The 22613-nt window shown below is 52.6% G+C and overlaps 1 protein-coding gene across 1 annotated transcript in view; it reads right to left on the bottom strand.

Moving 5' to 3' along the window:
- The window catches only part of ANP32A (acidic nuclear phosphoprotein 32 family member A), a 37879-nt gene that overhangs the window by 4389 nt on the left and 10877 nt on the right, over positions 1–22613 (bottom strand). Inside the window, exons 2-4 of the mRNA XM_041740389.1 lie at positions 2947–3096; positions 2640–2762; positions 610–808 (exon numbers count right to left, since the gene is read on the bottom strand). Coding sequence (XP_041596323.1) covers positions 610–808; positions 2640–2762; positions 2947–3096 — 472 coding nt within the window. The remainder of the gene's footprint in view (positions 1–609; positions 809–2639; positions 2763–2946; positions 3097–22613) is intronic.

Here is a 22613-nt window from a genome sequence, read left to right as displayed (position 1 = left end):
GAATGCATGGGCCAGATGTCTTAACTCTCACCGTTCCTGTGGCCATGAAGACCCGAGGGAAGCTGCACTGTGCTGGTGCACAGGAAGGGGACAGTGGGAGGTGGTCCTTCCCTTTCTTCCTTCCTTCCTCCCTGTAGGCCCTGCTGGCTCGCCCTCACCCCCCTGTACTGCCAGGGTGCCCAGTGCACCTCCTGCAAGCCTCTTCCACCTCCGGGGGACCCCTGGGGCACACCCTGCAAGTCCCATGGTCCTGTGGCCTGCAGCCACCAGGGGGCTCCCGACCTCAGCTCCACTAGCTGAATGGGACCCTCAGGCCACACCCCACCTTCCTCCAGGTGCTCACCTCCCTTCCCCACAACACAGAGACACTGTAGGATCTCATTCTGGGGGAGCCTCTGGAAAAAAGAGGAAAAACCTGACGGGAGGGTTCAGTTAGATGCTCTTTTAAGGAGTTACTGTGCAATCAGGAAGCCTCAGGGTGCTTCTCTGGGGGGTTTGAGCCCCCATGAGAAAGATCAGGGACAGAGGTTCCCGAAGCAGCTTCGGAAAGAAGAGGCCACCTGGCAGCCCCCCCCCCGCCCCCCACACCACCCTCACCCCCACACCCACCATCCTCGTCCTCCTCATCGTCATCCAGGCCCTCCACGTAGCCCTCGGCGTCTGAGTCAGGGGCCTCCTTGTCGTCCCGGTCGTAGCCATCGAGATACGTGAGCTGCGGGAGGAGCTTGAACACGTTTTCTCGGTAGTCGTTCAGGTTGGTTACCTCACAATTGAAAAGGTCTAAGCTCTTGAGGTTTTCTAACTTTTTCTGCAAATGGAAAGACGAAGTCAACAGTGAGGGAGCAAACAACAGGTAGAGGAATCGGCTCTGCTCTGGCCCGTCCCTGGCTGGTAGGCCTCAGGTCCCTCATCTGGAAAATGGAGGATGGACTCTAGGGCCTACCTCTAAAGCCTCATCCAATGCCAACACATTTAGTCTGCAAGTAAGCTCTGGCCCAATCAGTGACTGGCTTCAAATTAACCTGGGCTCCTCTGGGGCTCCAGCCAGAAGCTCTGCTGCTGCCTCTGTGGCTAAGGAGCCAGAGGGGAACGAAGAAGGTGGCACGAGCTAGCAAAGTCCTGGGGGGTCTATCAGTAATGTCAGTGAGGGTGCCGGCTATGGACACAGCACACCAGGTGTTAACTCCGTTTATCCTCACAACCCTGCTAAGGCAGAAGGGATCAGTTTGGCTGCTCTCAAGATCACAGGAGTGAGAAGTCATGCTCAGCAGGTCAAGGGCAGGGAAGGTGTCTGGGCTGCGGTCTGGGTGGGTGAGCCCAGCACCTTCCTGTCTTGGGGAGGTGAGCACAGCGCATCCATCACACTGGTCACCAGGGAAGGAGAAGCTACAAAAGCATCTGTGGCCTGGGCAGCAGGGTGTGTGTGTGTCTAGGTCTGACCTTTAATGGTAACCGAATCAGAATGATTTATATACACGTACACTTGGTCTCCATACCTGCCTCCCAAAATACACATATACTGAACTTCAAAGATTTTCTTATGAAATCATAAAAATCAAGGCTTTCAGGTAGATCAAAATAGTTTTGCTTTGCCCTAGGAGGTCAGTGGAAGACCTGAAAAGAAGATCTATGGGAAATATATCTCATAGTTGACTCCAGGCCATAGAGGGGAGAAGTCTGAGCTTAAGAAAGCAGGGCCAACGTCTGGTTCTGCCGCCCTGCCCATCAATCTGCCTCTCCAGCGGCCAGAGAGGGCAAGGGGTGCTTCTTGGATGAGAACCTACAAACCCAAACTGAGGGATGCCCCAACCTCTCCTCTATAAACTTAAAAAACGGGAAATGTGGCAAACTTGGCAAAATATCCTTATGACATTCCCCCAATACTAAGGTGCGTGATCCTCTGGGAGGGTTCTTATATGTACGTTTACGGCAAATGTGCTTATTTCAGGTGACAGTATTTCTGTATTTCGAGAAAGCTATTAATTGATGACATATCTCAAATCAAGGGAACACAATCCATCAGGTAATGTAGAAATTGCTGTTCTGACCATGCCCTGTTCCTTGCTGGTGAGACAATCCACAAAGTGTGGGGTACGTGCAGCCGTATGGAGATGAGGCCCTGGTCACCATCACTGCAAGGCCTGGAGACCAGGGGTCAGCCACTCTTCCTGTGTGCCCCTTACAGGAAGGCCGGCTATCCAAGGAGGAAAATAGGTGGCAAACTCCAGGGGCAGCTTCACTCCTGGATGGCTCCTTCCTCCCCAACAAGGGCCAAGGAATCAGGCTCTAAGAAATGACAGCTCATGTTTCTGAAGCTGAGCAGAAAGTGGAAGAAGAAAAGCAAGCCACCAGAAGTTGAGGCAAGGGTCTGACCTGACCCCCCGTCCTTGCCCCCGACTGCCCACTCTGGCTGTGTGACCTTGCTCAAACCACTGAACGTCTCTAGGCTTCCACTTTCTATGGACAAGCAGAAACAGTAGCTCCAACTTGATCTCATGGCACGTAATGGGAGCCCAATAAAGTAAGATAAGTGGGAAAGAAAAAAAAAAACCCATTCTACAAACCTAAGAGTAGTATTCCCTGATACCAGTCCCTCCCCTCTCCCATCCCATGCAGAGGGAAAGACCCAAGTGACTCACCAGTGGCTCTATTGTGCTGAGGTCTTTAATTTTGTTGCCACTTAAATTTAGATGCGTGAGGTTCGGACACTTTTCTGCCAATACTTCCAGGCCCCCTGAGATTCTGTTATCGCTTAGTTCAAGCTGAACGGGGCAGGGAGGGGGAAAAGCAGAAAGAGCTCTTATAATGACGTCTGAGGGCCCAGCGGGCTGGCCCTGGGCAGACGGCGAGTCGGTGCTCGCCTGGCTTCACCTCCAGGGAAGCTCCCTCATCACAAAGTAAGGACCCCCTCCTCCCCACGCACACAGACTCCTCCACCCATTTTACCTTCTTAAGTTTGTTTAACTTTGGTAAGTTTGCGACTGAGGTGAGGCCTACGTTGATTGTACTTAAGAACTCCAGTTCCTCAAATTCATCTGTGAGGCCTTCGATTTTGCCTTCAATCGACCGGCAGTTGTCCAGGACAAGTTCTTTCACCTGGAAAGGAAGGCCAATGTGAACAGAGGTGTGGACCGGGGGCTGAGGCTGGGGAGGGGGTCGGCCCCCTCGGGAGGACCAAGAGACAGGCCCAAAAAGCCGTCCGTCGCGTACTAAAGGCAACATTTGCTCTGCCTCTTTGGGAACATGGCACCACCAACTGAGGAGCACGGCGGGGAGGGGACGGGCGGCAGCACACACTTGGGACAGGAGCCTGGGCCAGACTGCAGGTGACAAACTCCAGAAGCCCTGCTGCTCTGGGCAAGGCCCCGCAGGCTTGTTCTGACCCCACTGCCCCACTCCTCCAAAACTGCCGTTAAAAAATAAGCCACCACTGTCCCCAGCTTCCCGCCAGCACCAGCTACACCATCAGATCCCTCCAACCCCATGCCCATGTGGCCGCAGCCTGACCTGCTACCTTACTTCCCATCCTCGGGCCCCACCTTCCTTTCTGCCTCTGCATGTCTGTGACTCTGCGTGTGGATGGGTCCCAAGACACCAGGACACCTGCTGTCACAGCCTCACCAGCCAGAGCCTGCCCACCAGGTCTGGTGCTCATCACCATGGTCACCAGACTAGGGAGCCCCCCACTCTCCATTCTGTACACCAACCTTGTGCAATAGAACTTCCCACAACGATGGACACCTGCTGAGTCTGTGAGAGGAGCCACTGGCCAAGCGTGGCCACTGAGCACCTGCAACGCGGCTGGTGAGAATGAGGGACTGAGTTTTCATTTTCCTCATTTTAAGCATAAATACTTACTACTTACAGTTACCATATTAAGGGGAGTTTCTCTAGACCCTGCTCTTCATAGGATCCTGAGTTAGACGTGAAGGGAAAAAAATGAAACCCCACAAATGGAGGATGGCCCCATAGTGACACACTGAGGCCGTCAAAGTACAAAAGTTGGTCTTTGGAAGCACCTCGGTGACCCTGCCTGTCTCTTCTTTCAAACTGCCTGGAGGCAATTTTGCTGCTAGAGTTCTTAGATTCTCCTTGTTTCTCCTCTTACCCCCATTTGGGTTCAAATCCTGTATTTCCAAGACTGTAGAAAGACTGATAAAAAGCTACTTCTCCTTAGGTTGCTAAAAGGTCGGTGTGGCTGAAGGTGATCCAGGCTCCCGTACAGGGGGAGAAAAGCCGAGGAGGGTAATCGAGTCTCGGGCCTGAATGACCCTGGAGAGTCAGCGAGGGAGGCCAGGGTGTCCTGCCCACCAGGAAGATGCCCCTGGTTACCCACTGCTGCCCCAGCAGTCTGGTTGCTCTCTGGCCACTCAGGGCTGGCAGGCACCATAAAGGTGACTCCTCCTGGCGGCACCAGGTGCTTGACACAACGTCCCCACCTGCCCGCTTCCTGCAGCCCCCAAGAAGCATGCATCAATGGTAGGCTGCCTCCCTGGGACTTCCACTCACAGGTTATTGTCACCGATGGGTCAGACAGTATGGCTAGTTCTTCTCCACAGCAGTCCCACATTCCCACATTGTCCAAAGGGTCATTCCAGACACTTGGAGCCTTTTCTTCTCCTGGATAAGCACAGCGATTTGCCCAGAGCTTCCTGCTGGCTCTAGGATGACCAGCTCGCCAGTCTCTCTGGTCCTTCCCCCTTCCTGAGCCTCTTGGGGCCAACAGGAAGCCTGGGGGAAACAGAGTCCACAGTGGGACTGCTGTGCCCAGGGGGTGGGCCAGAGGAGCGCGGGGGCACATCTGGGCTGCAGAGCCCCACGGCTGCCCCGATTTCTTCGTCGTTGGTGGAGGGAGGTGGTGTGCTCAGCCCCGGGCAGCGGCAGCGCGCCAGAAGGGGCCAAGCCAGGCGCGGGAGCTCCTTCCCAGAGCTCACAGTTCCGGGCCGAGGCGCTGGCCGCCAAGGCCCGCCTTCCCCTTGGATCTGGGATGGGAGAAGTTAAATCCTTTTCCACTCCCTCAGTCCCCAGGAGAGGCCAGACGTCCAGGTCAAGCCACCTTCTCAAGGTCACTGGCAAGAGTGCCTGGGAATAAATCCTGCGAGGCCTTCTGCCCCAGGGCAGGAAATCAGCGTAGAGCCAGGAAGCCAGGCCTTAGGGCAGCAGGGCAAATGGCAGGAGAGCTGCCGTCCGGGGGGAGGGAGGACCACCTCCTCTGGTGGCTCCTAACACTGGAGCCCAAGGGCCCGTGGTCTTCAGAAGGCGCCGGGAATTCTTGAAGCTCCACCAGAGAAAAGACAAACACAGGGGATTCCAGTCCAGCCTCAAAGATTTCAGACATGTGGTTTTTCTAGACGGGTCAAGGGCTTCTCCTCTTCCGGCCATCAGCCAAGGAAAAGAAGGTCTTCGAGATGGGGGAGGTGGTGCTGGGAGTCAGGGGAACTCCTCCTGGAAGTTGGCCTCTTTTCTAGAGAAGCACGATGCTGCCTGGGAATTCTACGGCCTGACCCAGGGTCCCAGTCTCAGCACCACCACCAACTGGGGGCCGTTCCTCTCGGGGACAATACACAAGCCACTACCACTAATGTATTTATTAATAGTAACGGGCGGATCTTTCCTGAGCCCTCACAGGCACCCTTGACATGCTTTGCCTGCACCAGCTTGCTTAATCCTCACTAGGGCTCCCCGGGGGGTAGGGGGGCGCCTCCCACGTGACAGCCACCTCAGAACCACCAATCCTGAAATCCCAGGAATGGAACAGGATGGTGCCTAGTGGACCCAGCTGGTCGGTGTTGGCTCCTGATAGCTTCTCAGACGTTCCCAAATGTAAGCCGTAGGCTCTCCCAGACCCAACGCAACCCTACGAGCTCCCCTGACACCCCTCTTTCTCATGGTTCCACCAGCAGGTGGGGGCCATCCTGGCAGTCCCTAGCCTGGTTATACTTCCTTGGTTAAACAAAACAAACTCGGATCCCTGGGTGGCGCAGCGGTTTGGCGCCTGCCTTTGGCCCAGGGCGCGATCCTGGAGACCCGGGATCGAGTCCCACATCGGGCTCCCGGTGCATGGAGCCTGCTTCTCCCTCTGCCTATGTCTCTGCCTCTCTCTGTGTGTGTGTGTGTGACTATCATAAATAAAACTTTAAAAAAAAAAAAATAAACAAAACAAACTCAAGTCGGCCCTCCTTCAGAGGACACTGCTATTAGGGAGCAAGGATGTGGAGAGGGGCTGGGAGACCTCGGACCCTGTTCTTGCCAAGTAGGAAGAGGTCATGCCCCAGCCACTTGGGGGAGCCTGTGCTGTTTGGAGCGCCAGCAGGTGGCCCTCACAGGTCAGGTCTGTGGAGCCTTGGGGACCTCAACGGGGTTCTGCACTTCCTTCCTGCCAGGGGGTTTCAGCACTGTGTGGGGCAAGAGACCAAAGAGATGGGGGGTGGGGGGAGTCGAGGTTTAGGCCTGGAGGCTGCTGATATCACCAGAAAGCCCAAACCATGCAGGGGATGCTTTGGGGAGGGACTGTCACTCTGGAGATGGCAGGGAGGCTGCCTACGAAGTGTCTGGAATGGACCAAATAGGAAAAAACAAAAATACCAGCCCAACAGGCGGCCTGGAGTCGTGACATGTACCCTCTGGGTCCCCCGGCCTCTGGGGAGGGCCACCCATTCCTAGAGTTCCGGACAGGCTCACATGTTTCCAAACCTCCAACCAGCCCAACGCTCCCCAAAGCCACTCTGAACTCCTGCTCCTATTCCAACCCACTTCCTCCTGTCTGTGTGGTGGCCGCCACTCCAAGCCATTCCAGGCAAAGAGCGAGTATCCCCTTTTACATCCAGGGTGTGTTCTGCTTAAAAAAGAAAAAAAAAAGGAAAAAAAAAATTAAGGTCCACGTCCCCGTGCCAAATCCTGGGTGTGAGCTAAGTGCAAAGTTAAAATTAAACTGAAAATTTGTACTTTGGGTTTCGATTCTCTCCCAACTCCACTGGCCCTTTAAAAATATCTGAATGTGGTTACTCTCTCTCTAGCCCAACAACTAGCTTACTCCGCTGGTGTCAGAAGCTTTTCAAACACCCATGGATGGAACGACACAGGACTCTTTGCTTTCGCTCCTCAGGTGTCAGCCCTGCGAGGACTCTGCACGTTCATCCTCGGCCCCCACGAGAGGTCGGGGGGGGGGGGGGGCAGTGAAGCTTCCCAAGAAATCAGACTGTCCGGCTCCAGCATTTCCTGAAAAACTTGTCCCCAGAGCAAGGACACAGCAATCATTTCTCACCAATGGGAGCTGAAACGTCCGTGATAAACACAAACACATTATTCCTCTAAGGAACAACCCGTTGCTTGTTTCAAAACTGTGAAATCTTGTCTTCACAGCTCTCTCAAATTTGATCATTTCCTCTCTATTCTCTACACTGCAGTCTTGGTCACGGTCATCATTGAAGTCACTCCGAGTCTGTTTCTGCCTCCAAAGAGGGGTCTCTGTGACAGCAGGGACACTGGAAGACTGGAACAGGCCAAGGACCCGGCTGGCTGATGACCCTGACTCTGTCCCCGAGGTCTGAGGCTCTGCCTCTGTGGAAGGGGGAGGACGGTATCTGTTTAACCTACAAAGTGCAAACTCCAGCCTAAGAAACATTCCTCCTGGCTTCCTGCCGCTTGTGGGGGGAGGGTGCTCCGAGTTCCTAAACTGACCTAAGGAGGACCGGCCCTCCCCTCTCCACCCCTCCCCACATCTTACCCCTGCACCACAAATGGAGTTCAGGCCCCGCTCCGGGGGGGAAGCCTCCCCCACCCAGCTCTGAGCATCCCAGGGCACTGAGGGCAGCTGCCACATGAATCATTTAATCGTGTATTAAGCATCCGATCCTCCTAGAGGTCAGGGACTGTCCTTCCTCGTAATCAGCCTAGCGGGGAGCGGACACCGGAGCAACTGCTTAACAAATGTCCTGGTTATTGTGCCAGGCACACTACTAGGTGCCGGGCATACAGAGTGAGTCAAACCATCGTGAAACTTACAGTGTCACTGGCCCCACAGAGACTGAAGGAACCTGACCTCTTATAAACAATGTTTTGCAGGGTGTCTTGTGTCCCCAGGAGGCAGGCCAATTGCACACACTCCTCCTGCCCTGACCCAGTGCTTGGTACACTGACCTCTTGCCTAGAAGAAGCCCCTCCCTCCGTAAAGGGTGTTCCTAGGACATGGTTCACCTGGGTAAATGCTGAGGGGACTCAAGAGGCGGTGGTGAGCCACAGTTGGGGGTCCCTGCCAGCCAGAGGTGTGGTGACTGCGAGGAGGAGGCCAATGGCTGGTAAACAGCTACTGGAGCAGTGTGCCAGGTAGCAGGCTGGAGTGTGGGACGGAGTGCATTCTTCAAATGTCTCCTCCCCAGAGAGGACAGGCATGCTCAAGACAGGAGGGACCCAGAAAAACCCAGAAAAGGGATGAGCTGTATCAAAGCCAGGACTGGCTGTGTTAATTGGCAAGGCTTTAGTTCAAAATGAACATGTAAGGCCCACTGCTCAAAAATCGTTAAGAATTCCAAAACAGCAACAGCGGTGCATGAAACCCGAGGGAGGGCCCTTCAAAGCCCACGGCCCTGTGTGACTGCATGGGTCACATGCCCACGGTCAGGGGGCCCTGATTTAAATGGGCAGCTTAGGCCTACAACAGAGCCCTCCAAAGGCCAGAAGCAGAGAGAAGGAAGCTCAAGTGAGAACAGCTCTTTATTTTTCCAGCACTTCCGGAGGCAACGTGGAGAGGTGGACAGAAGGAGGCTCTGGAGTCAGACAGACTTGGCTCAAGTCCACATTCTCCACTTGCTAGCTCATCTCACCTCCCCTGAGCTTCCGCTTCTTCCAGTGACAATGGTGCCCGTCACCTAGAGCTGGATTAAGTGGAATAATGCACTTAGAGCATCTCCAGCTTGGGAAGAGCCACTGGCCTTCTCCCTGACCCACAGCCACCTTTACCACCGCGTCCACAGCCGTGGCACAAGATGGGAGCAGAGGCAGGCCAGCAGGTCTGAGCCACAACGCTGGCTCTCACCAAACGCACAAAGCCTCCCAACACTCTGGAGAGCTAAGATCGTGACATCCAAAATATACCCCTCCTGACTTCACATCTACCCCTTGTTTTGTGTCTTCCCATCACCACCCCCTGACTGCCCTCAAGCCTTGAGATTTTCTTTTCTTTCACCGAGCAAGAGTTCAATAAATATTCGTAGCTTCGGTTACAACCCTGTCAGTCCCTGACCAATTTAGCTTTCAGGTTCCAGTCTTACACAGAAGAGGAGACTCAAATCAAATTGACCCCGTGTTTTTTTGGCGCTCATGGGTTTTAAATAGGTCAGTTTTTAAATGGGCCATCCCCTGTTGCAGATCCCATTTCTAGCTAGAAGGCCAAACTGTTTGAGTCACCAAGGCTGAGGGGAAATGAGCTTCTTCCCCAAGGTGTTCAATAGGAGTGACAGATGCTAGTGATTTTGTTGTTTTGACCCTAAAAATCTCTACGGTTGCTTAATAGTCTGTGGTGCAAAACCTGCAAAAACCAGTCAGGTTCCACGAGGGGAAAGACAGGCTGTGGGAGAAAAGTCGGACATTTCAAAAGCTAGAAAAGGCCTTCGGGATCATCTAGGTCAGTGGCTTTCTGACCACAACCCACAGTAAAAAATATATTTATGCCCTGGCTCGGTGTACACATGTTCTGTGTATACAGGCACACACACCAAAACAAAACATACCTTATTACCATTGCTCTTATCTATTACGTTAAAACATTTTTTTTTTTCTTTCTTAAATGTGATCCACAGCTTGTAAAATGCTGGTCGAGTTTAGCCAGAGGAAAAAGCCAGGTCCAGAGCTGGTCCAGAGCCCAGGAACCAGGCGCTGGAAGATTCTCCTGCCACGCCACCCCACACCATTGCTCTGATCAGAAATCACAGTCCCCAGTGGAAGACTGTGGAATCATCCATCCAGCTCTCGAATTTCTGCTAACAGGAGGATATTCCGCAGCTGCCTGGTAGCTAAGACTCTGGTCTCCGCACTTAAAAGATCTCTGAAAATCTTAACTACAGGGCAGGGTCCCAATATTAAAAACAAAAACAAAAAAAATCTCTCCAAGAAAGCAAGCATCTGAGTGTCTGGATTTTGTTTGTTTCCTACAATAGAGCTCGGGAGGCACGGGTGGGAGCACATGGCCGCGGGAAGTCGGTGACGCCATCCTTATTATTTTAGGGAACCGAGCAACGCAAGCTGAGGCGCGCTGCAGCGTAATTAAGCTGTCGGCCCGGGTAATAGGCTAAGCGCAGGCTGGGGGAGGACCCGCATTAACATAAACCCGGTGACCGCCTCCTGGGCCGCCTAGAAGCGGCCTCCTACCTCCTCCAACGGTGTGGGTAGGTCTTGGTTTCTGCCTCCCCGAGACAGGAGCTGGTTCCACTGCAGGTGCCTTCTCCAGCCAGGACACACTCGGCAGTAACTGGAGGCCAGCAGGCGTGGCTACCGGGCCTGGGCTTTGGGCTTGTCCAGTGGGCCTGTTTCGCTGGCAAGCCCCCAGCAGAGCTGGGGCGCCTCCCGGATGTTACACCCTGGAGTTCCTCCCTTTACACCTCATTCCTCCCTTCTGGACCGGTCTAGATTCTGCTCCACTTCAAGACCTTGTCAGTTCCACCTCTGGAGGAAGCCTGCCTTGATTGCCCAGCCCCTGCCCTAGCCCTGCCTACTTTAGGTATGTGAAGGAAAGTCCTCCTAGAGCAACAGAAAATAGGTCCAGAACACTGTTTGGGCCCAAGAAGTGGGGAAGAGTTGTCTTAGTCTGACTTTGCTAGTGGAAGAGGGTATAGTGGGAACAGGGAGAGATGAAGTTTTGGAACTGGTGGATGACATGCTCAACTGGCAATCTAGCAGGCTACATCTTCTCCATGGCTGTCCCTTCCCACTTTAGTACTGGGGGGTGTGATGAAGCAGTTTGAAGCGGAGTCCAGTGAAGGCACTGGTCCCAGCAGATGGTATCTGAATGGTGGAGAAGGAAGGGGGACAAGAAGCAGGAGGTACAGTGCAAAGGATGCTCATCAGGCAGTCTGATGACCTGGACCCTGGTGCCCACTTTGCCAGTAACTTGCTATGTACCTTGGGGGGAATATCACATCCCTCTCTGGGCTTCTGCTAGTCTCCTAATTCACACACTGGACAATGAAGCCTGGGCACAGAGAGGAGATCCCTTCTCGTTCCAAAATTTGCGAATCCATACACTTTTAATCTCACCTCATATCCAAACACAGCCTCTATTCCCCAAAAGGAAGTGGGACATTGTATGGACCAAAAAAGCCCAGGATTCATCACTGAGGGATGCCAGAAAAGGACATTTGGGGCCCTAGGCAATTAATGAGACACAAAAATCAATTGTGTAGTCTCTTAAAACACACCAGGATCACAAAAACAGCCCCCAGAGGCCCAGGGTGTTGGGTTCCAAATGCAGGAGTCTGGCATCGTCCCATCTGATGTCTGCTATCTCCCAGGGCAGCAGGGAGCAAGCAGCTCAGCTCATGGGGACCTACTCCCTGTTCAACAATGCTGTGGTTCATAAAAAAAAAAAAAAAAAAAAAAAAAAAAAAAACCACACTGTCCATGATGATCTTATTAAAGAGCCACAGCACAGGCCCCATGCAACAGAAAAGCCATGAGACAGAAAAGGAAGCCCCGGAGAGCAGAGGAGTGAATCCTGGCCCATCTTCCTAAAACACTGCTTTGATCAGATCCTGTCATGTTCCATCACTCCTGGTCCACAGCCTTTAATGGCCATAGGGATTGCAAAGCCAGAGAATTCCCAGCCTCCCAGCCATCAGTGCTCCCGGACCAAAAACCCCGTGCCTCTTCCCAAGGCAAGTCTGTCCCCACCTCACCTCTCTGCCAGCCTCCCTGCCCTGCAGTAAACACGGTGACGTCATCTGGCATTTCTTCCCCATGTGACAGTTTACAAAGTGCTTCCCCAGGTATCACTTCGTCGAATCCACAGACAGACAACTGGAGCTCTACCCAGCCTATCCCTCTCATAGGTGAACAGCCCCGGTGCACCAGGGCCCTCCGGGAGCCGTGCGTGGCCACAGGGCCCCTGGCAATCCTTCCTCCCGCCGTCCCTCCTCCAAACACTGCCTTCCCGAGGTCTGAGGTCCCAGTGTTCCCGGCTGGTGCCCTGCCAGAGGGGCTGGCTTTCAGCAAACACTTGCTAAGTGGTCAAACTAGACTGGGTCACTCAAGCTAGAGCCAAGAATGGAGTGGGGGTAGTCAACGGCTCTAAAGAATCTTCTGGATTCTAAAAGGCTCACCAACTTCTTCACTTTTCTGAAGCAAAGCATCCCACTAGTTCTACTCTTAGGCAAATCAACAAACATGGCTTCCTGGGTCCTGTCCCAGCTGCCTGATGGGGTTGATCTGGGCTTCTCATATTAGATTCGGGGATTTTTAGCCCAGCCCGGGTCACCTGCAGACAGCAGGGGCCATATGCTGTAGAAATGCCACTGCAGTCCTCAATAGCAGGGTCTGAAGAGAGGGTACTGGGTCTCTGCCTGGGTCCAACGTGGACCTTGCCCTTGACTGCTTCCCACTCCCCATGGCCCCCCGAGTGGAAGAACAGTCTGCAAAACAAAAGTTAATTCACTTTCTCAGTTTCACTCTTTGGCGATCCGTGAGTTGGCAGGTCCAGCCTCTGCCCAGCCTGGCCCAGCGGCATAACCCATCCGAGAAGCCTCGGCACTACGCACACTCAGAGGCCGGGCCACTTCCCACAGCCCCTGGCTGTTGCCTCTGTCAGAATTTCCAGCTGGCTTTGAAGAGCCAAAGGACCCTATCATCACCATCTCTCGGGAACCACTGGATCCCATCCAGCTCCTTAAGCAATTGATGAAGCCCCATGGAAACCAACCCAGTGACTCACCCAAGGTCACACAGCCCATTACAGAATCTGTCCTTGGGCTGTTCTCATTTCTCCCAATTCAGGGCCCACACCCAAGTCACGGGCCTCTCTGGGGTGAACTCCTGGAAGCAAGAGGAAGCAAAGGAGGACAAGGAAACCAACTGTGAGGAAAAGAGCCCCAAGCCTGAACCCGGCCCTGCTGTCTTTCCCACTGCCCTCCTTGCAGGTCTGGAAGTGCAGAAGGGGCAGAGAAAGGCTCCATGGCCTCGGATTCGAAACCCTTGACCTTGGCCTCCTTCCCCGCCACCTCAACCCCAAATGACAGCGGCGCTGGCAATGCCAGAAGTGGAGCAAGGAAACAGCACAGCACCGAGGTCCTCATGTCCAACTACCTAACGGAAACCGCTGATTTGGGCAGAAACCGGGAACCAATCTCACAGAAGAGCCTAAAGCTGGTGGGGGAAGTTTTCTCTCTCCGAGGCCTCAAAACAAATTACCTAAGGGTCACACATGGGAAGCAATTTAATGCCAGTTCTTTCTCCTTGAGAGAGATGTGACATGTGCACCTGGCCTAAGTCTGTAAAGGAAAGCCTTATGGTAAAAGCATTAGGGAGGGATGCGCAGGAGAGGCTGGGGAATCGCTGCTTCCAAGTGTCTGCCTCCAGGTGGGGTGGGGATGGGAAGCAGTGGCAGGAGAGCGTGGAAGGGGTGGGGAAGCAGAGGGACAGACAGACAAACACTGAAAAAAAGCCACAGGCAGTCAGAAAGAGGGAAGAAATGATGGAGCTAAGGGCTCTGCACATTTTGCTTTACTTCTAGAGTTCCACCCTCTTCTCGAGGATTCTGGATACAGAATCCAGACCTGTTGGATTGGACCTGTATTTACTGTCTTTTAAAACTGGGTCCAGGTCAGGTTCCCTGTTCTTCACGGAGCTAATTCAGCTGCTATAATCTCAAAATGCTAAAAGCCAAAACCAAAGACCTTACAACCTTTATGATTCTGGATGAGTTGGGGACGGGCTCAACCACTTAAGAAAGAGTGTGAAAAAAAAAGAAAGAAAGAGTGTGAAGGGGCGCCTGGGTGGCTACGTTGGTTAAGCATTCCCAGGGTCCTGGGATCAAACCCCACATTGGGCTCCCTGCTCAGCAGGGACTCTGCTTCTCCCTCTGCCTCTGCCTGCCGCTTCCCCCTGCTTGTGTGCACGCTTGCTCTGTCAAATAAATACATTTTTAAAAAAATATTGAAGTAAAGAGATAGTGTGAAGAACATACTGAGTTCTATCTTCATCAGCCGAGGGTACCCCCAGTCTGTGTTGACAGCCACATCCACAGGGGCCAAAATTCCTCAGTCAGGGTCCTAGAACCCTCCCTTCTGACGGGACTAAACATTAAATTCTTAACCTCGAAGCAGAACAAAGTTGAGGAAGGCACCAAGGTGGGAAGGCCCCTGACACCTGTGGCACTGGAAGGACAATCAAAGGAACCGGTGATGTCCTAGTGGAGGGTGGGGGAGCCTTATGATAAGCCATCCTTCTCCAACGATTTGAAGGTGTGTCATAGGCACACGGAAGTCCGATCATTCTATGTTCTCCAGCACTTCGAGAACTCAGATCGGTGTGCAGGAATTACAATCGAGGTAGTTTTCAGCCCCATGTAGACTATAAGAGAGTGTTTAAATCATGACGACTGTCCCACAGAAGAATGGGCTGTGCTGAAAAATCAGTGAGCTGTCTCTCTCAGCAAACAAATCAGAGGCTGCTAGAGGCTGCTAAGTGAACATCTGAGGAGGGCTCTGCACAGACACAGTGCTGAGCGATTATTAAATGAATTAAGATTATATGATGAAGCTCTGCAAAGAGAGAGGCCTTGGGTCTTTTCACCTCTTAAGAAAAAACTGCAATGATTTGCTTCTTTCCTCTTTAAAGAAGTGTTACTTGTTGAGGCCACAGGGCAATGGACTCATTCCACAATATTTACAGAGTCTCTATTAGATGCTGGGCACCTGTGCCAGGCTGGCGTTAGAGACACAGTGCTGAGCGTCAACTAGCCAGGCTTTGCGGGCTTCCATCCTAGGGAGGAGTGAGATAATAAACCAACACATGTGAGCTGTATGTAACATATACAAATACCATACAGAAAAATCCAGGGAGGAAACAGCAACAGTGGGAAGGGACACAACTCTAGGAAGGGTGGCTGGGGGAAGACCCACCCAGGTGAGTTTCCAGTAGGGACCTGAGGCCAAGTGAAGTCCGAGGGAGGAGCTTTTTAGGTAGAGGGAACAGCCAGGGCAGAGACCCCGAGAGGGGAGCACGTGTGGCTCTTCTGGGAAATAGTTAGGATGACAGGTGGCAGCAACAGAATTTGTGGAAGAAGGGAAGGAAAGAAAGGGAAGTGGTGGCATGAGGACGGGGTGGGAAGAAAGCTGCTGTCTGCCACATGCACCCTTACACACATATGGGACATTCTGCACGTAACTGGTGCTAAGGTGGGGAGCTTCACGCGCAACGGAGGGCAGAACTGTTGGGACCAACAGCAACGGGGGGAAAAGAGTCAACACGTGACGGTAAGTCTGAGATTTTCACTGCCCTTCCATAAAGGAAACCCGCGAAGGAGGTTTATTTTAGGGCTGTGCTCACCTGGTGTCTCCAGGTAGAAATGGACCTAAGCCACACACCTCCAGGAAATATCCTGCGACAGAATGTTCTCACTAGGTGTGTTGGGGTTCAGGAAAAGCAGTTACAGAAATTCTGGTTTGGTTCCAGGCTTCACCATTTAGGAACTGTGTGGCTTTGGGGCAAGACTTCACTGAGACTCTATTTCCTCATCTGTAAAATGGGAAGAGTCCCTTCCGATCCCACAAGTCTCTGTGGAACCAGATGAGGTAAACTGGGCAGTCCTGGAGGGTATGAGAAGGGATTTTACACTCAGGTTTCTCACCCAAGACTTCGCGCCCTGGAGAGCAGAGACGAGGTGCTATGTAGCTCTGACTCCCCCACATTGCCTTGCACTTAGCTCTCAATTAATGTTTGCTGAACTGAAAAGCATTAAAAATAACCTGGGAAAACATTCTGCCATTTTTTTTTTCTTCCTATTAAACTGCAGCACTTTGCCAGAAAGCTCCAGAACAGTCTCTCTTCACTGTAATCCTCCTTTCTGGGGGAAGAACCAACTGAGTCACACCAGGGCACGGTGTTCAGAGGACATACTGCCAGGAATGGGGACAAGAACAAGGCCGACACCTCTGCAGAAGGCCCCTTTCTCTCGGCATCACCCCGGCCTTTCTCCAACAGCCTGAGCCGAACCAGGGCCAGGCCGCCAACAGATGGGACTGCAGACCACCCCAGGACAGGGTCAGCATCCCCCGGAAAAGCCCACAAAAGCCAGAGAGATGCCCAATATATACAACATCCCCCTCCAGATGAAGCTTTGTTCTAATCCAATCACTTCATTGTTCAGACTGGGAGACTACAGCCCAGAGAGACAGAAGAGCAGATCCAAAGTCATTTCCATTATTTTTTTTCTTTTTAATTTTTTGAATAAGTAACATCCATTCTCATGGCTTCAAAACCAAAAAGCCTAAAATATACAGTTAATTCTCCATTCCATCCTGCCCAGTTAACCATCCCACCCACTAAGTATCCTTCTGGAGTTTTCCTGACACATATACGAGCAAATTCAAAACCTTATTTTTTCTCCCTTTTACCCAAAAACTCACATATTACATACTGATCTTTGCCTTTTTTTTTTCATGAAGTTCATGTAATACAGTACATGAGAACCTTCCTTGTTTCTTATTTCCATTGTGTCCCGTTGTGTGGATGTACCATCATTTTTCTTAACTAGCCCCTTATTGATGAGTATTTGGGTTGCTTCCAATTTTTTGCTATAATCATGTTGCAATTTAGATAAGCAGGCACATATGTCATTTTGCATTCACCTAACTTATTAACCAAAGAAGCTAGAGTCAGATCCTACGGCAGCCTGGGTGGCTCAGTGGTTGAACAACTGCCTTCGGCTCCGGTGGGTGATCCTGGTGTCCTGAGACTGAGTCCTGCATGGGGCTCCCCGCAGGGAGCCTGCTTCTCCCTCTGCCTATCTGTGTCTCTCAAGAATAAATAAATAAAATCTTTTTTTTCCTTTTTTTTAATAAGCAGATCCTACTTGTGGCCCAGAGAGAACCTGCCCCAGGGTCTCGGAGTCCTACAATTTAATGGGTTTACCAGTGTACCTAGGTGGACAAGTTACCTTACCTCCATTCATTCAATAAATGCTTAAAATCTGCCAAATGCCAGGCACTGCACCAGGTACCAGGGGACCCAATGATAAAGGTATCCTTGCCTTCTGCCCATGGGTCATCCAGTCTAGAGGGACAAGCAGAAGGGACTGACACAACTCACAAGGCCAGCTCGATGTGCCCCAAGGGCCATCTAACCTCTGCTGGCCAGTCTCCCTATCTGGTAATAGATGACCATTATGTATACCTTAGGGATGTTCTAGAGGATCAAAAAAAAGTATTGTTCGCCAAGTCCCTGGCATGATCCAAGGCTTGCAGTAGGTGCTCCGTAAGGAGGGCAAGCCTGAGTCCTGTACCAGGAGGGGTCCTGCTGAGGGTAAGGCAGCAACGGTGGTGTTCCAAGCAAAACACGCGGCCGTGCCCCTTCCACAACCACTGCTGCTTCGTTTAAACCCTTATCAGTTCCAGCAGCTGGAAAAGGATCTGGTCTTCTCCTGCTTTTCAGACCCTCTGAGGCACCCTTGCTATGCTTCCCACCTGCGTGCCTAGGCCCTCCTGTTTGAGGGATGTCAGTGCCACGAGGGGAAGCACAAATAAGACCCCGGCGCACACAGGTCAGGGAAGATACACGAGGGTTGATTTTGCTGGGACTTCCTGACAATGTAAAAATAATTATTTGGTCGGGGGGGAGGGGTACAATTCAAAGGAGAAAAATAATCAAACCTCACACTTCTTTCATTTACTCTAGTGTGTCCTGTTGTCACAATAAAATATTATCTAAAAACCAGAAATGCTGCTGTCATCTGTTCACCCTCCTAGGGAATACAAATGCAGCAGTTTTGGTAGAGAAGAGAAAGAAATAAAAGTCAGGAATCTAGAGCATTTTCATTATTAGCAGCAGCCCCTAAAGTGGCTGGGGAGACATGGGAAGTCAGTTAAGATCCGAGGTCATGTGCGTGGCTCTGAAGTCAAGGACTCGGCTTCGCACCCAAGCACAGCTCCTCAGTAGGATGTGACCTTCAGCTAGTTCCTTAACTAGCTGTCTGAGCCTCAGTTCCCGCATCTGTTAAAGTGGGAATAATCCCACTTATAGCATTTCCATACAGATTAAATAAGAATAAATATGGTATCTGGCACATAGATTCTCGACACTTAAAAACAAACAAAATACTTAGAAAAGACATTACATTTTTCTCAGTATTTAGTAAAACGATGAAAATCTAGTGCCTTCCCTTCAGAAGCCCAAAGCAGAACAGTGGTCATCAAATTCATCCAGCCCCCATAATAATGGGAAGCCGTTTCCCTAACAGGCTAATTAATGAAGTCTTACTTCACCAGAAGCTCCTTTCAAATTCATGCAGGACACCTTCTAGATGGAAACTATCAGCCAATTAAGGCTCTTTCTGGTCCTTGAGAGAAGAGGTGGGTCAGGCTGGTTCTATGACCTGATTTTACTGTGTTCTCCCTGAAAACAAGCCCTGGGTAGGGGGCCTGTGAGTCATACCTCACCAGCTTTGGTCAGAGGCATCGGTAGGGTCTCCCTAGCCCACCCAAAGGCACTTGGACCCTTGAACCAAGCTAGGAGGGCCAGATGGAATCCTAAAAGTCACAATGGGATCCTCTGAGAAATTTGGCTCTTTCAGAAAGAACCATGGAAATCCCATGGAGATGGGCAGCCTGTGTTTACCAAAACTGGGCCACATCTCTGCCTAGGCAGGAGAAGACCAACACCAGGTGGTTAGCCCTTGCCTGGAGGGCCAACTGGTGGACACAAGATGTGTTTAAACTTTCTGCCCTCCACCCCCCAACTCACACAGCCATAAATGAGAAAATAAGCCTGCTATTGCTAATAAGCGCAAACGTGCAAGTACAGATCTTTCAAAGCTTGAGTCTTGGCAGGATAATAAAAGACATTCTGGGATGAAAAGGCGGAGGGTCAGCTGGCCTGGGGAAATGCCCGGCATTGGTGAGCAGAGTACTGGCCAGTGGTGCTCTATCCTCTGCTTCAGCCACATCTTTCCTATTTATCGCCTCATGAATCTGCACCTTAACCTCGCTTGGCCTCAGCTTGCTTATCAGCACGATGATTCGTATGTACTTCGAGATCAGATGTTCTAAGGTTCTGGCTCATGGGGGCCAGATGTCCAGTGTAGGTTACTCCAGTGACTGCTGGAGCCACCTCCTCAGAGAGGCCTTCCTGGATCACGCATCTCCTCTAACAGAGCTCTGTCTTCCTGGGACCTAGCACACCAGCAGTCTTGCCTTTAGTTTACTTAGCATCTCCCTCGGCAGAACAGGAGCCCCAGGTAGGCAGCACAGACAATGAGCTTGTCTAGTCCACTGCTGCAGCCAGAATGCCCAGGAAACACCCAGCACACAATGGTCATTCAATCAATATATGAAAATGAATGAAAAAAAAAAAGAAAGGAAATGAATGACCGTTCCTCAGTATTTTCCGTCTGCAAAAATCACCCTCGTAACTCTGGTTGCCATCAGACACTAGCTGGCCAAGTGCCGCTTACCATCAGAGACATCTGCGGCCACCATAAGCCTCCTGGGGCTAGCAAAGCATTTATCCAATGCAAGTCTGGTTTCTCACTACAGTGGGCACCTTGCAGACCAGGATCCAGACCTTGTTGAGGTCTATGGCCACGGGTCCAACTCAGAGGTGTGTTTCCACTTCCACATCAGATCCTCTCCATGGCCATTCCTGGCAGTGACCACACTGGCCACTGGAACGGAGGGAAGGCTCCCAAGTGCCTACAGAGGCCAAACGCCTGCCCTGAACCACGTGCTCTTTCACTTTTAAGAGGACGGCATTCCATTTCTGTTCCCATGACCACAGCTTCTTTACCTCCACCCCAAACAGCAGCCGTGGAGAGCCCCACTCTAGGAGAAGCCTCCGTAGACTCACAGACCACACCTAAATGTACAGACACCAGCTCTCTTGACCAAGACACACAAAGGCATATCTGCAACGGAGCAGCAAACGGGGGCTAGAAGGAGCAGAACCACTCATTATGGCGGCAGGCCAACCTCTGCAGATAGGATTCTTCAAGCCTCCCAGACACAGCTGGGGAGCTGTACCAAAGCGCATGCCTGCCCACCCTTCCTGGGCCACACCCGGGGTGCACCCAAGTCTCCAGGGGGAAGAGGAGACGCACAGAAGTGGCAGGAACGCCCTGGGTGAATGTGATGGCCAATTCCTGGCCGACCATATGGAACAGGCCCCTGTGCCAGAACAGACAGATCCTTCCCACAGGCAGCTAGGCGGGAGGCTGGAGACACATGACGTCATCACAAAGCCTTCCTGATGCACCCAGCTGCAGGGGAGCTGTGCCTGGCTCTGCAAACCCTCAGCACTGCCCTCCGGCAGGTAACAAAACACTGACCTGACCCCATGGAGACCCGAGCCACAATGCACGCCCCAGTGAGGTGCTAAGGGTATTAGCTCAGAGGAGAGCACAGCTCCAAGTTCTGGGGACCTCTACATCTTGCCATCACCTCGGAGGGACACAAGTCACATCCTTTCTTCTGGTGAGTGGAGGAAGACTTCCTGGAGGAGGCTTCTCAGGGAGCTGTCCGCATGAAAGAAGACAGGCCCAAGTGGGGCAGGCCCAGAGTTCTGCAGCCAGGAGGGGAGCTGAGAGGCAGGAGAGTCTGCGGGCTGCAGAACAACCGCAGGAAAGACAAGCCAGGCAGAGATTCCCGGGGCAGGGGGGCAGGGGGGCAGGGGTTGTCTGCGGCTGGCCTGCTCAGCCCCACCTCCACCGGAACATGGGGCTGCCTCTAGCCTGGGGCCCCTCCGGCCCCCTCCCACCTGGCTCAGCAGCTCCAAGGGAGGCCTCTTCTGGGGCAGGCAAAGACAGCTCTCCCCAAAACTGCTCCCACCACACACAGGCTCAGACACCAAGCAAGGGCCTTCTTCAGACAGGGCCACCCCCTCCCCAAACCTCCCCAACCCGTTCAAACGGCCCCTTCAAGCCCGGGCTGGTTAGAATCTACTAGCCTTCGGGGGCTAGCCACGACACACACAGGCAGGAACGTTTCTTTCGGGCCTGACCACAACCCCTGGAAAGCAGGTATTCCTGTTAGTCACCATTTTACAGACCAGGCAGCAGAGGCTCAACAGCAAACAGTGGAGAGGTGCGGCCACTGCCTGGGACACCCAGCTTCTTGGCTCTGAGGGGCCCCTCCTTCCTACAAACACCCCCCCTCCAGCCCGGCCTCTCAGTCCCCAAGAGCTGGAATAAGGGCCAACTCCAGGCTTCCTTGAGAAATCCCACTGGGCGCTCCAATAGCAGCCCCAGGAGAGATTGGTAGGGGTACAAGGCCAAGGACCAGAGCCGGGCACCCCAGTGGCTGCGATCCCATACCCCTCTTTCCTTCCTCTTTTCCTCTTCTTTGACATCCAGTTTACTTCTTCCTACCTGCTGGGAAGTTCTGCACCCTGCCTCAATGTGGCGGCTCCCGACTGTGTTTAGAGCCCCCCCTAGAGCAGTCTAAAAATACAGACACTGGGCACCACCCTCGGAGGCTGATTCTGTAGCTGGGTAGAGCCTGGGAATTTCTTAAAATGCTCCCCTGGTGGCTCCAATACACAGCTGGGGTTGAAACCTGCCCTTCTAGCCGCATACCTTCTCTCCTTCTCAGGCCTGTGCTCTGTCTCCCCAACCCCACCACAGAGACACAATTCCATCCGTCCAGAGCCCACTCCCCACCCTCTGCCACCTACCACCCCACCCCCACCCACCCAGAACACAGGAACTGGATCCAGTAAATTCAAGCTGCTATCTCAGATTTGTAAGCAGCATTCACGGAACTCCCTGCATCATTCTGGATGCTGGGCACACAGGCCGTGTCAGTGAAAGTGGGCTCCCGCACCCTCCTTCCCTTCACAGCCACACCATTTGGGCCTGCTGGTGAGGCCAGAGCTACAAAGAAAGTTGGTTACATAATGGGGGACGAGTGCCTCCCCGGGATACATGCCCCTGAAGAAATCTCTAAGTAATCCCTTTACATTCACTATTACAGGTTTTTGTCTCAACCTCACCACCCTCTTCTCTCTCTCTCATGACTCCTAGGGAGGCAGCAGAAACCAGTGACCAAGACGTTCTGGACACTTCTGAGTACAGAGTCCCAGCTCAACGATGCCCACACAGAAACAGGCCCTTCTCCTGCAGATTTCGCTCTGGCCCTCCGTTCCAGTCTTCCAGCCTGCAGCAGCCCCCTTACTCCCAGCCTGAGGACAAGCAGGAGCAACCTCCCTCCCTCACCCCAACTGGCCTCCGTCTGCTGCTCCTGGAACCCTCTCTCCTTAGACACTTCTGAGCCTCACGAGCCATCTGCAGAGCAGCACAGGGGTTTGCCTTTGCTGGATCCTGTGGGGCGGCCTTCCGGCCTGAGGGGGCTTTGGTGGGTACGTGCACATAGCCTACGCAGGGAGCACCTCCGGGCACATGTAGCCATGGACAGTTCCCT

The sequence above is a fragment of the Vulpes lagopus genome, chromosome 2 (genome assembly GCF_018345385.1).
Source record: "Vulpes lagopus strain Blue_001 chromosome 2, ASM1834538v1, whole genome shotgun sequence".
Taxonomy (NCBI): Eukaryota; Metazoa; Chordata; class Mammalia; order Carnivora; family Canidae; genus Vulpes; species Vulpes lagopus.
The sequence above is the reverse complement of the archived record's forward strand: the minus strand, read 5'-3'. Positions and strand labels throughout refer to the sequence as shown.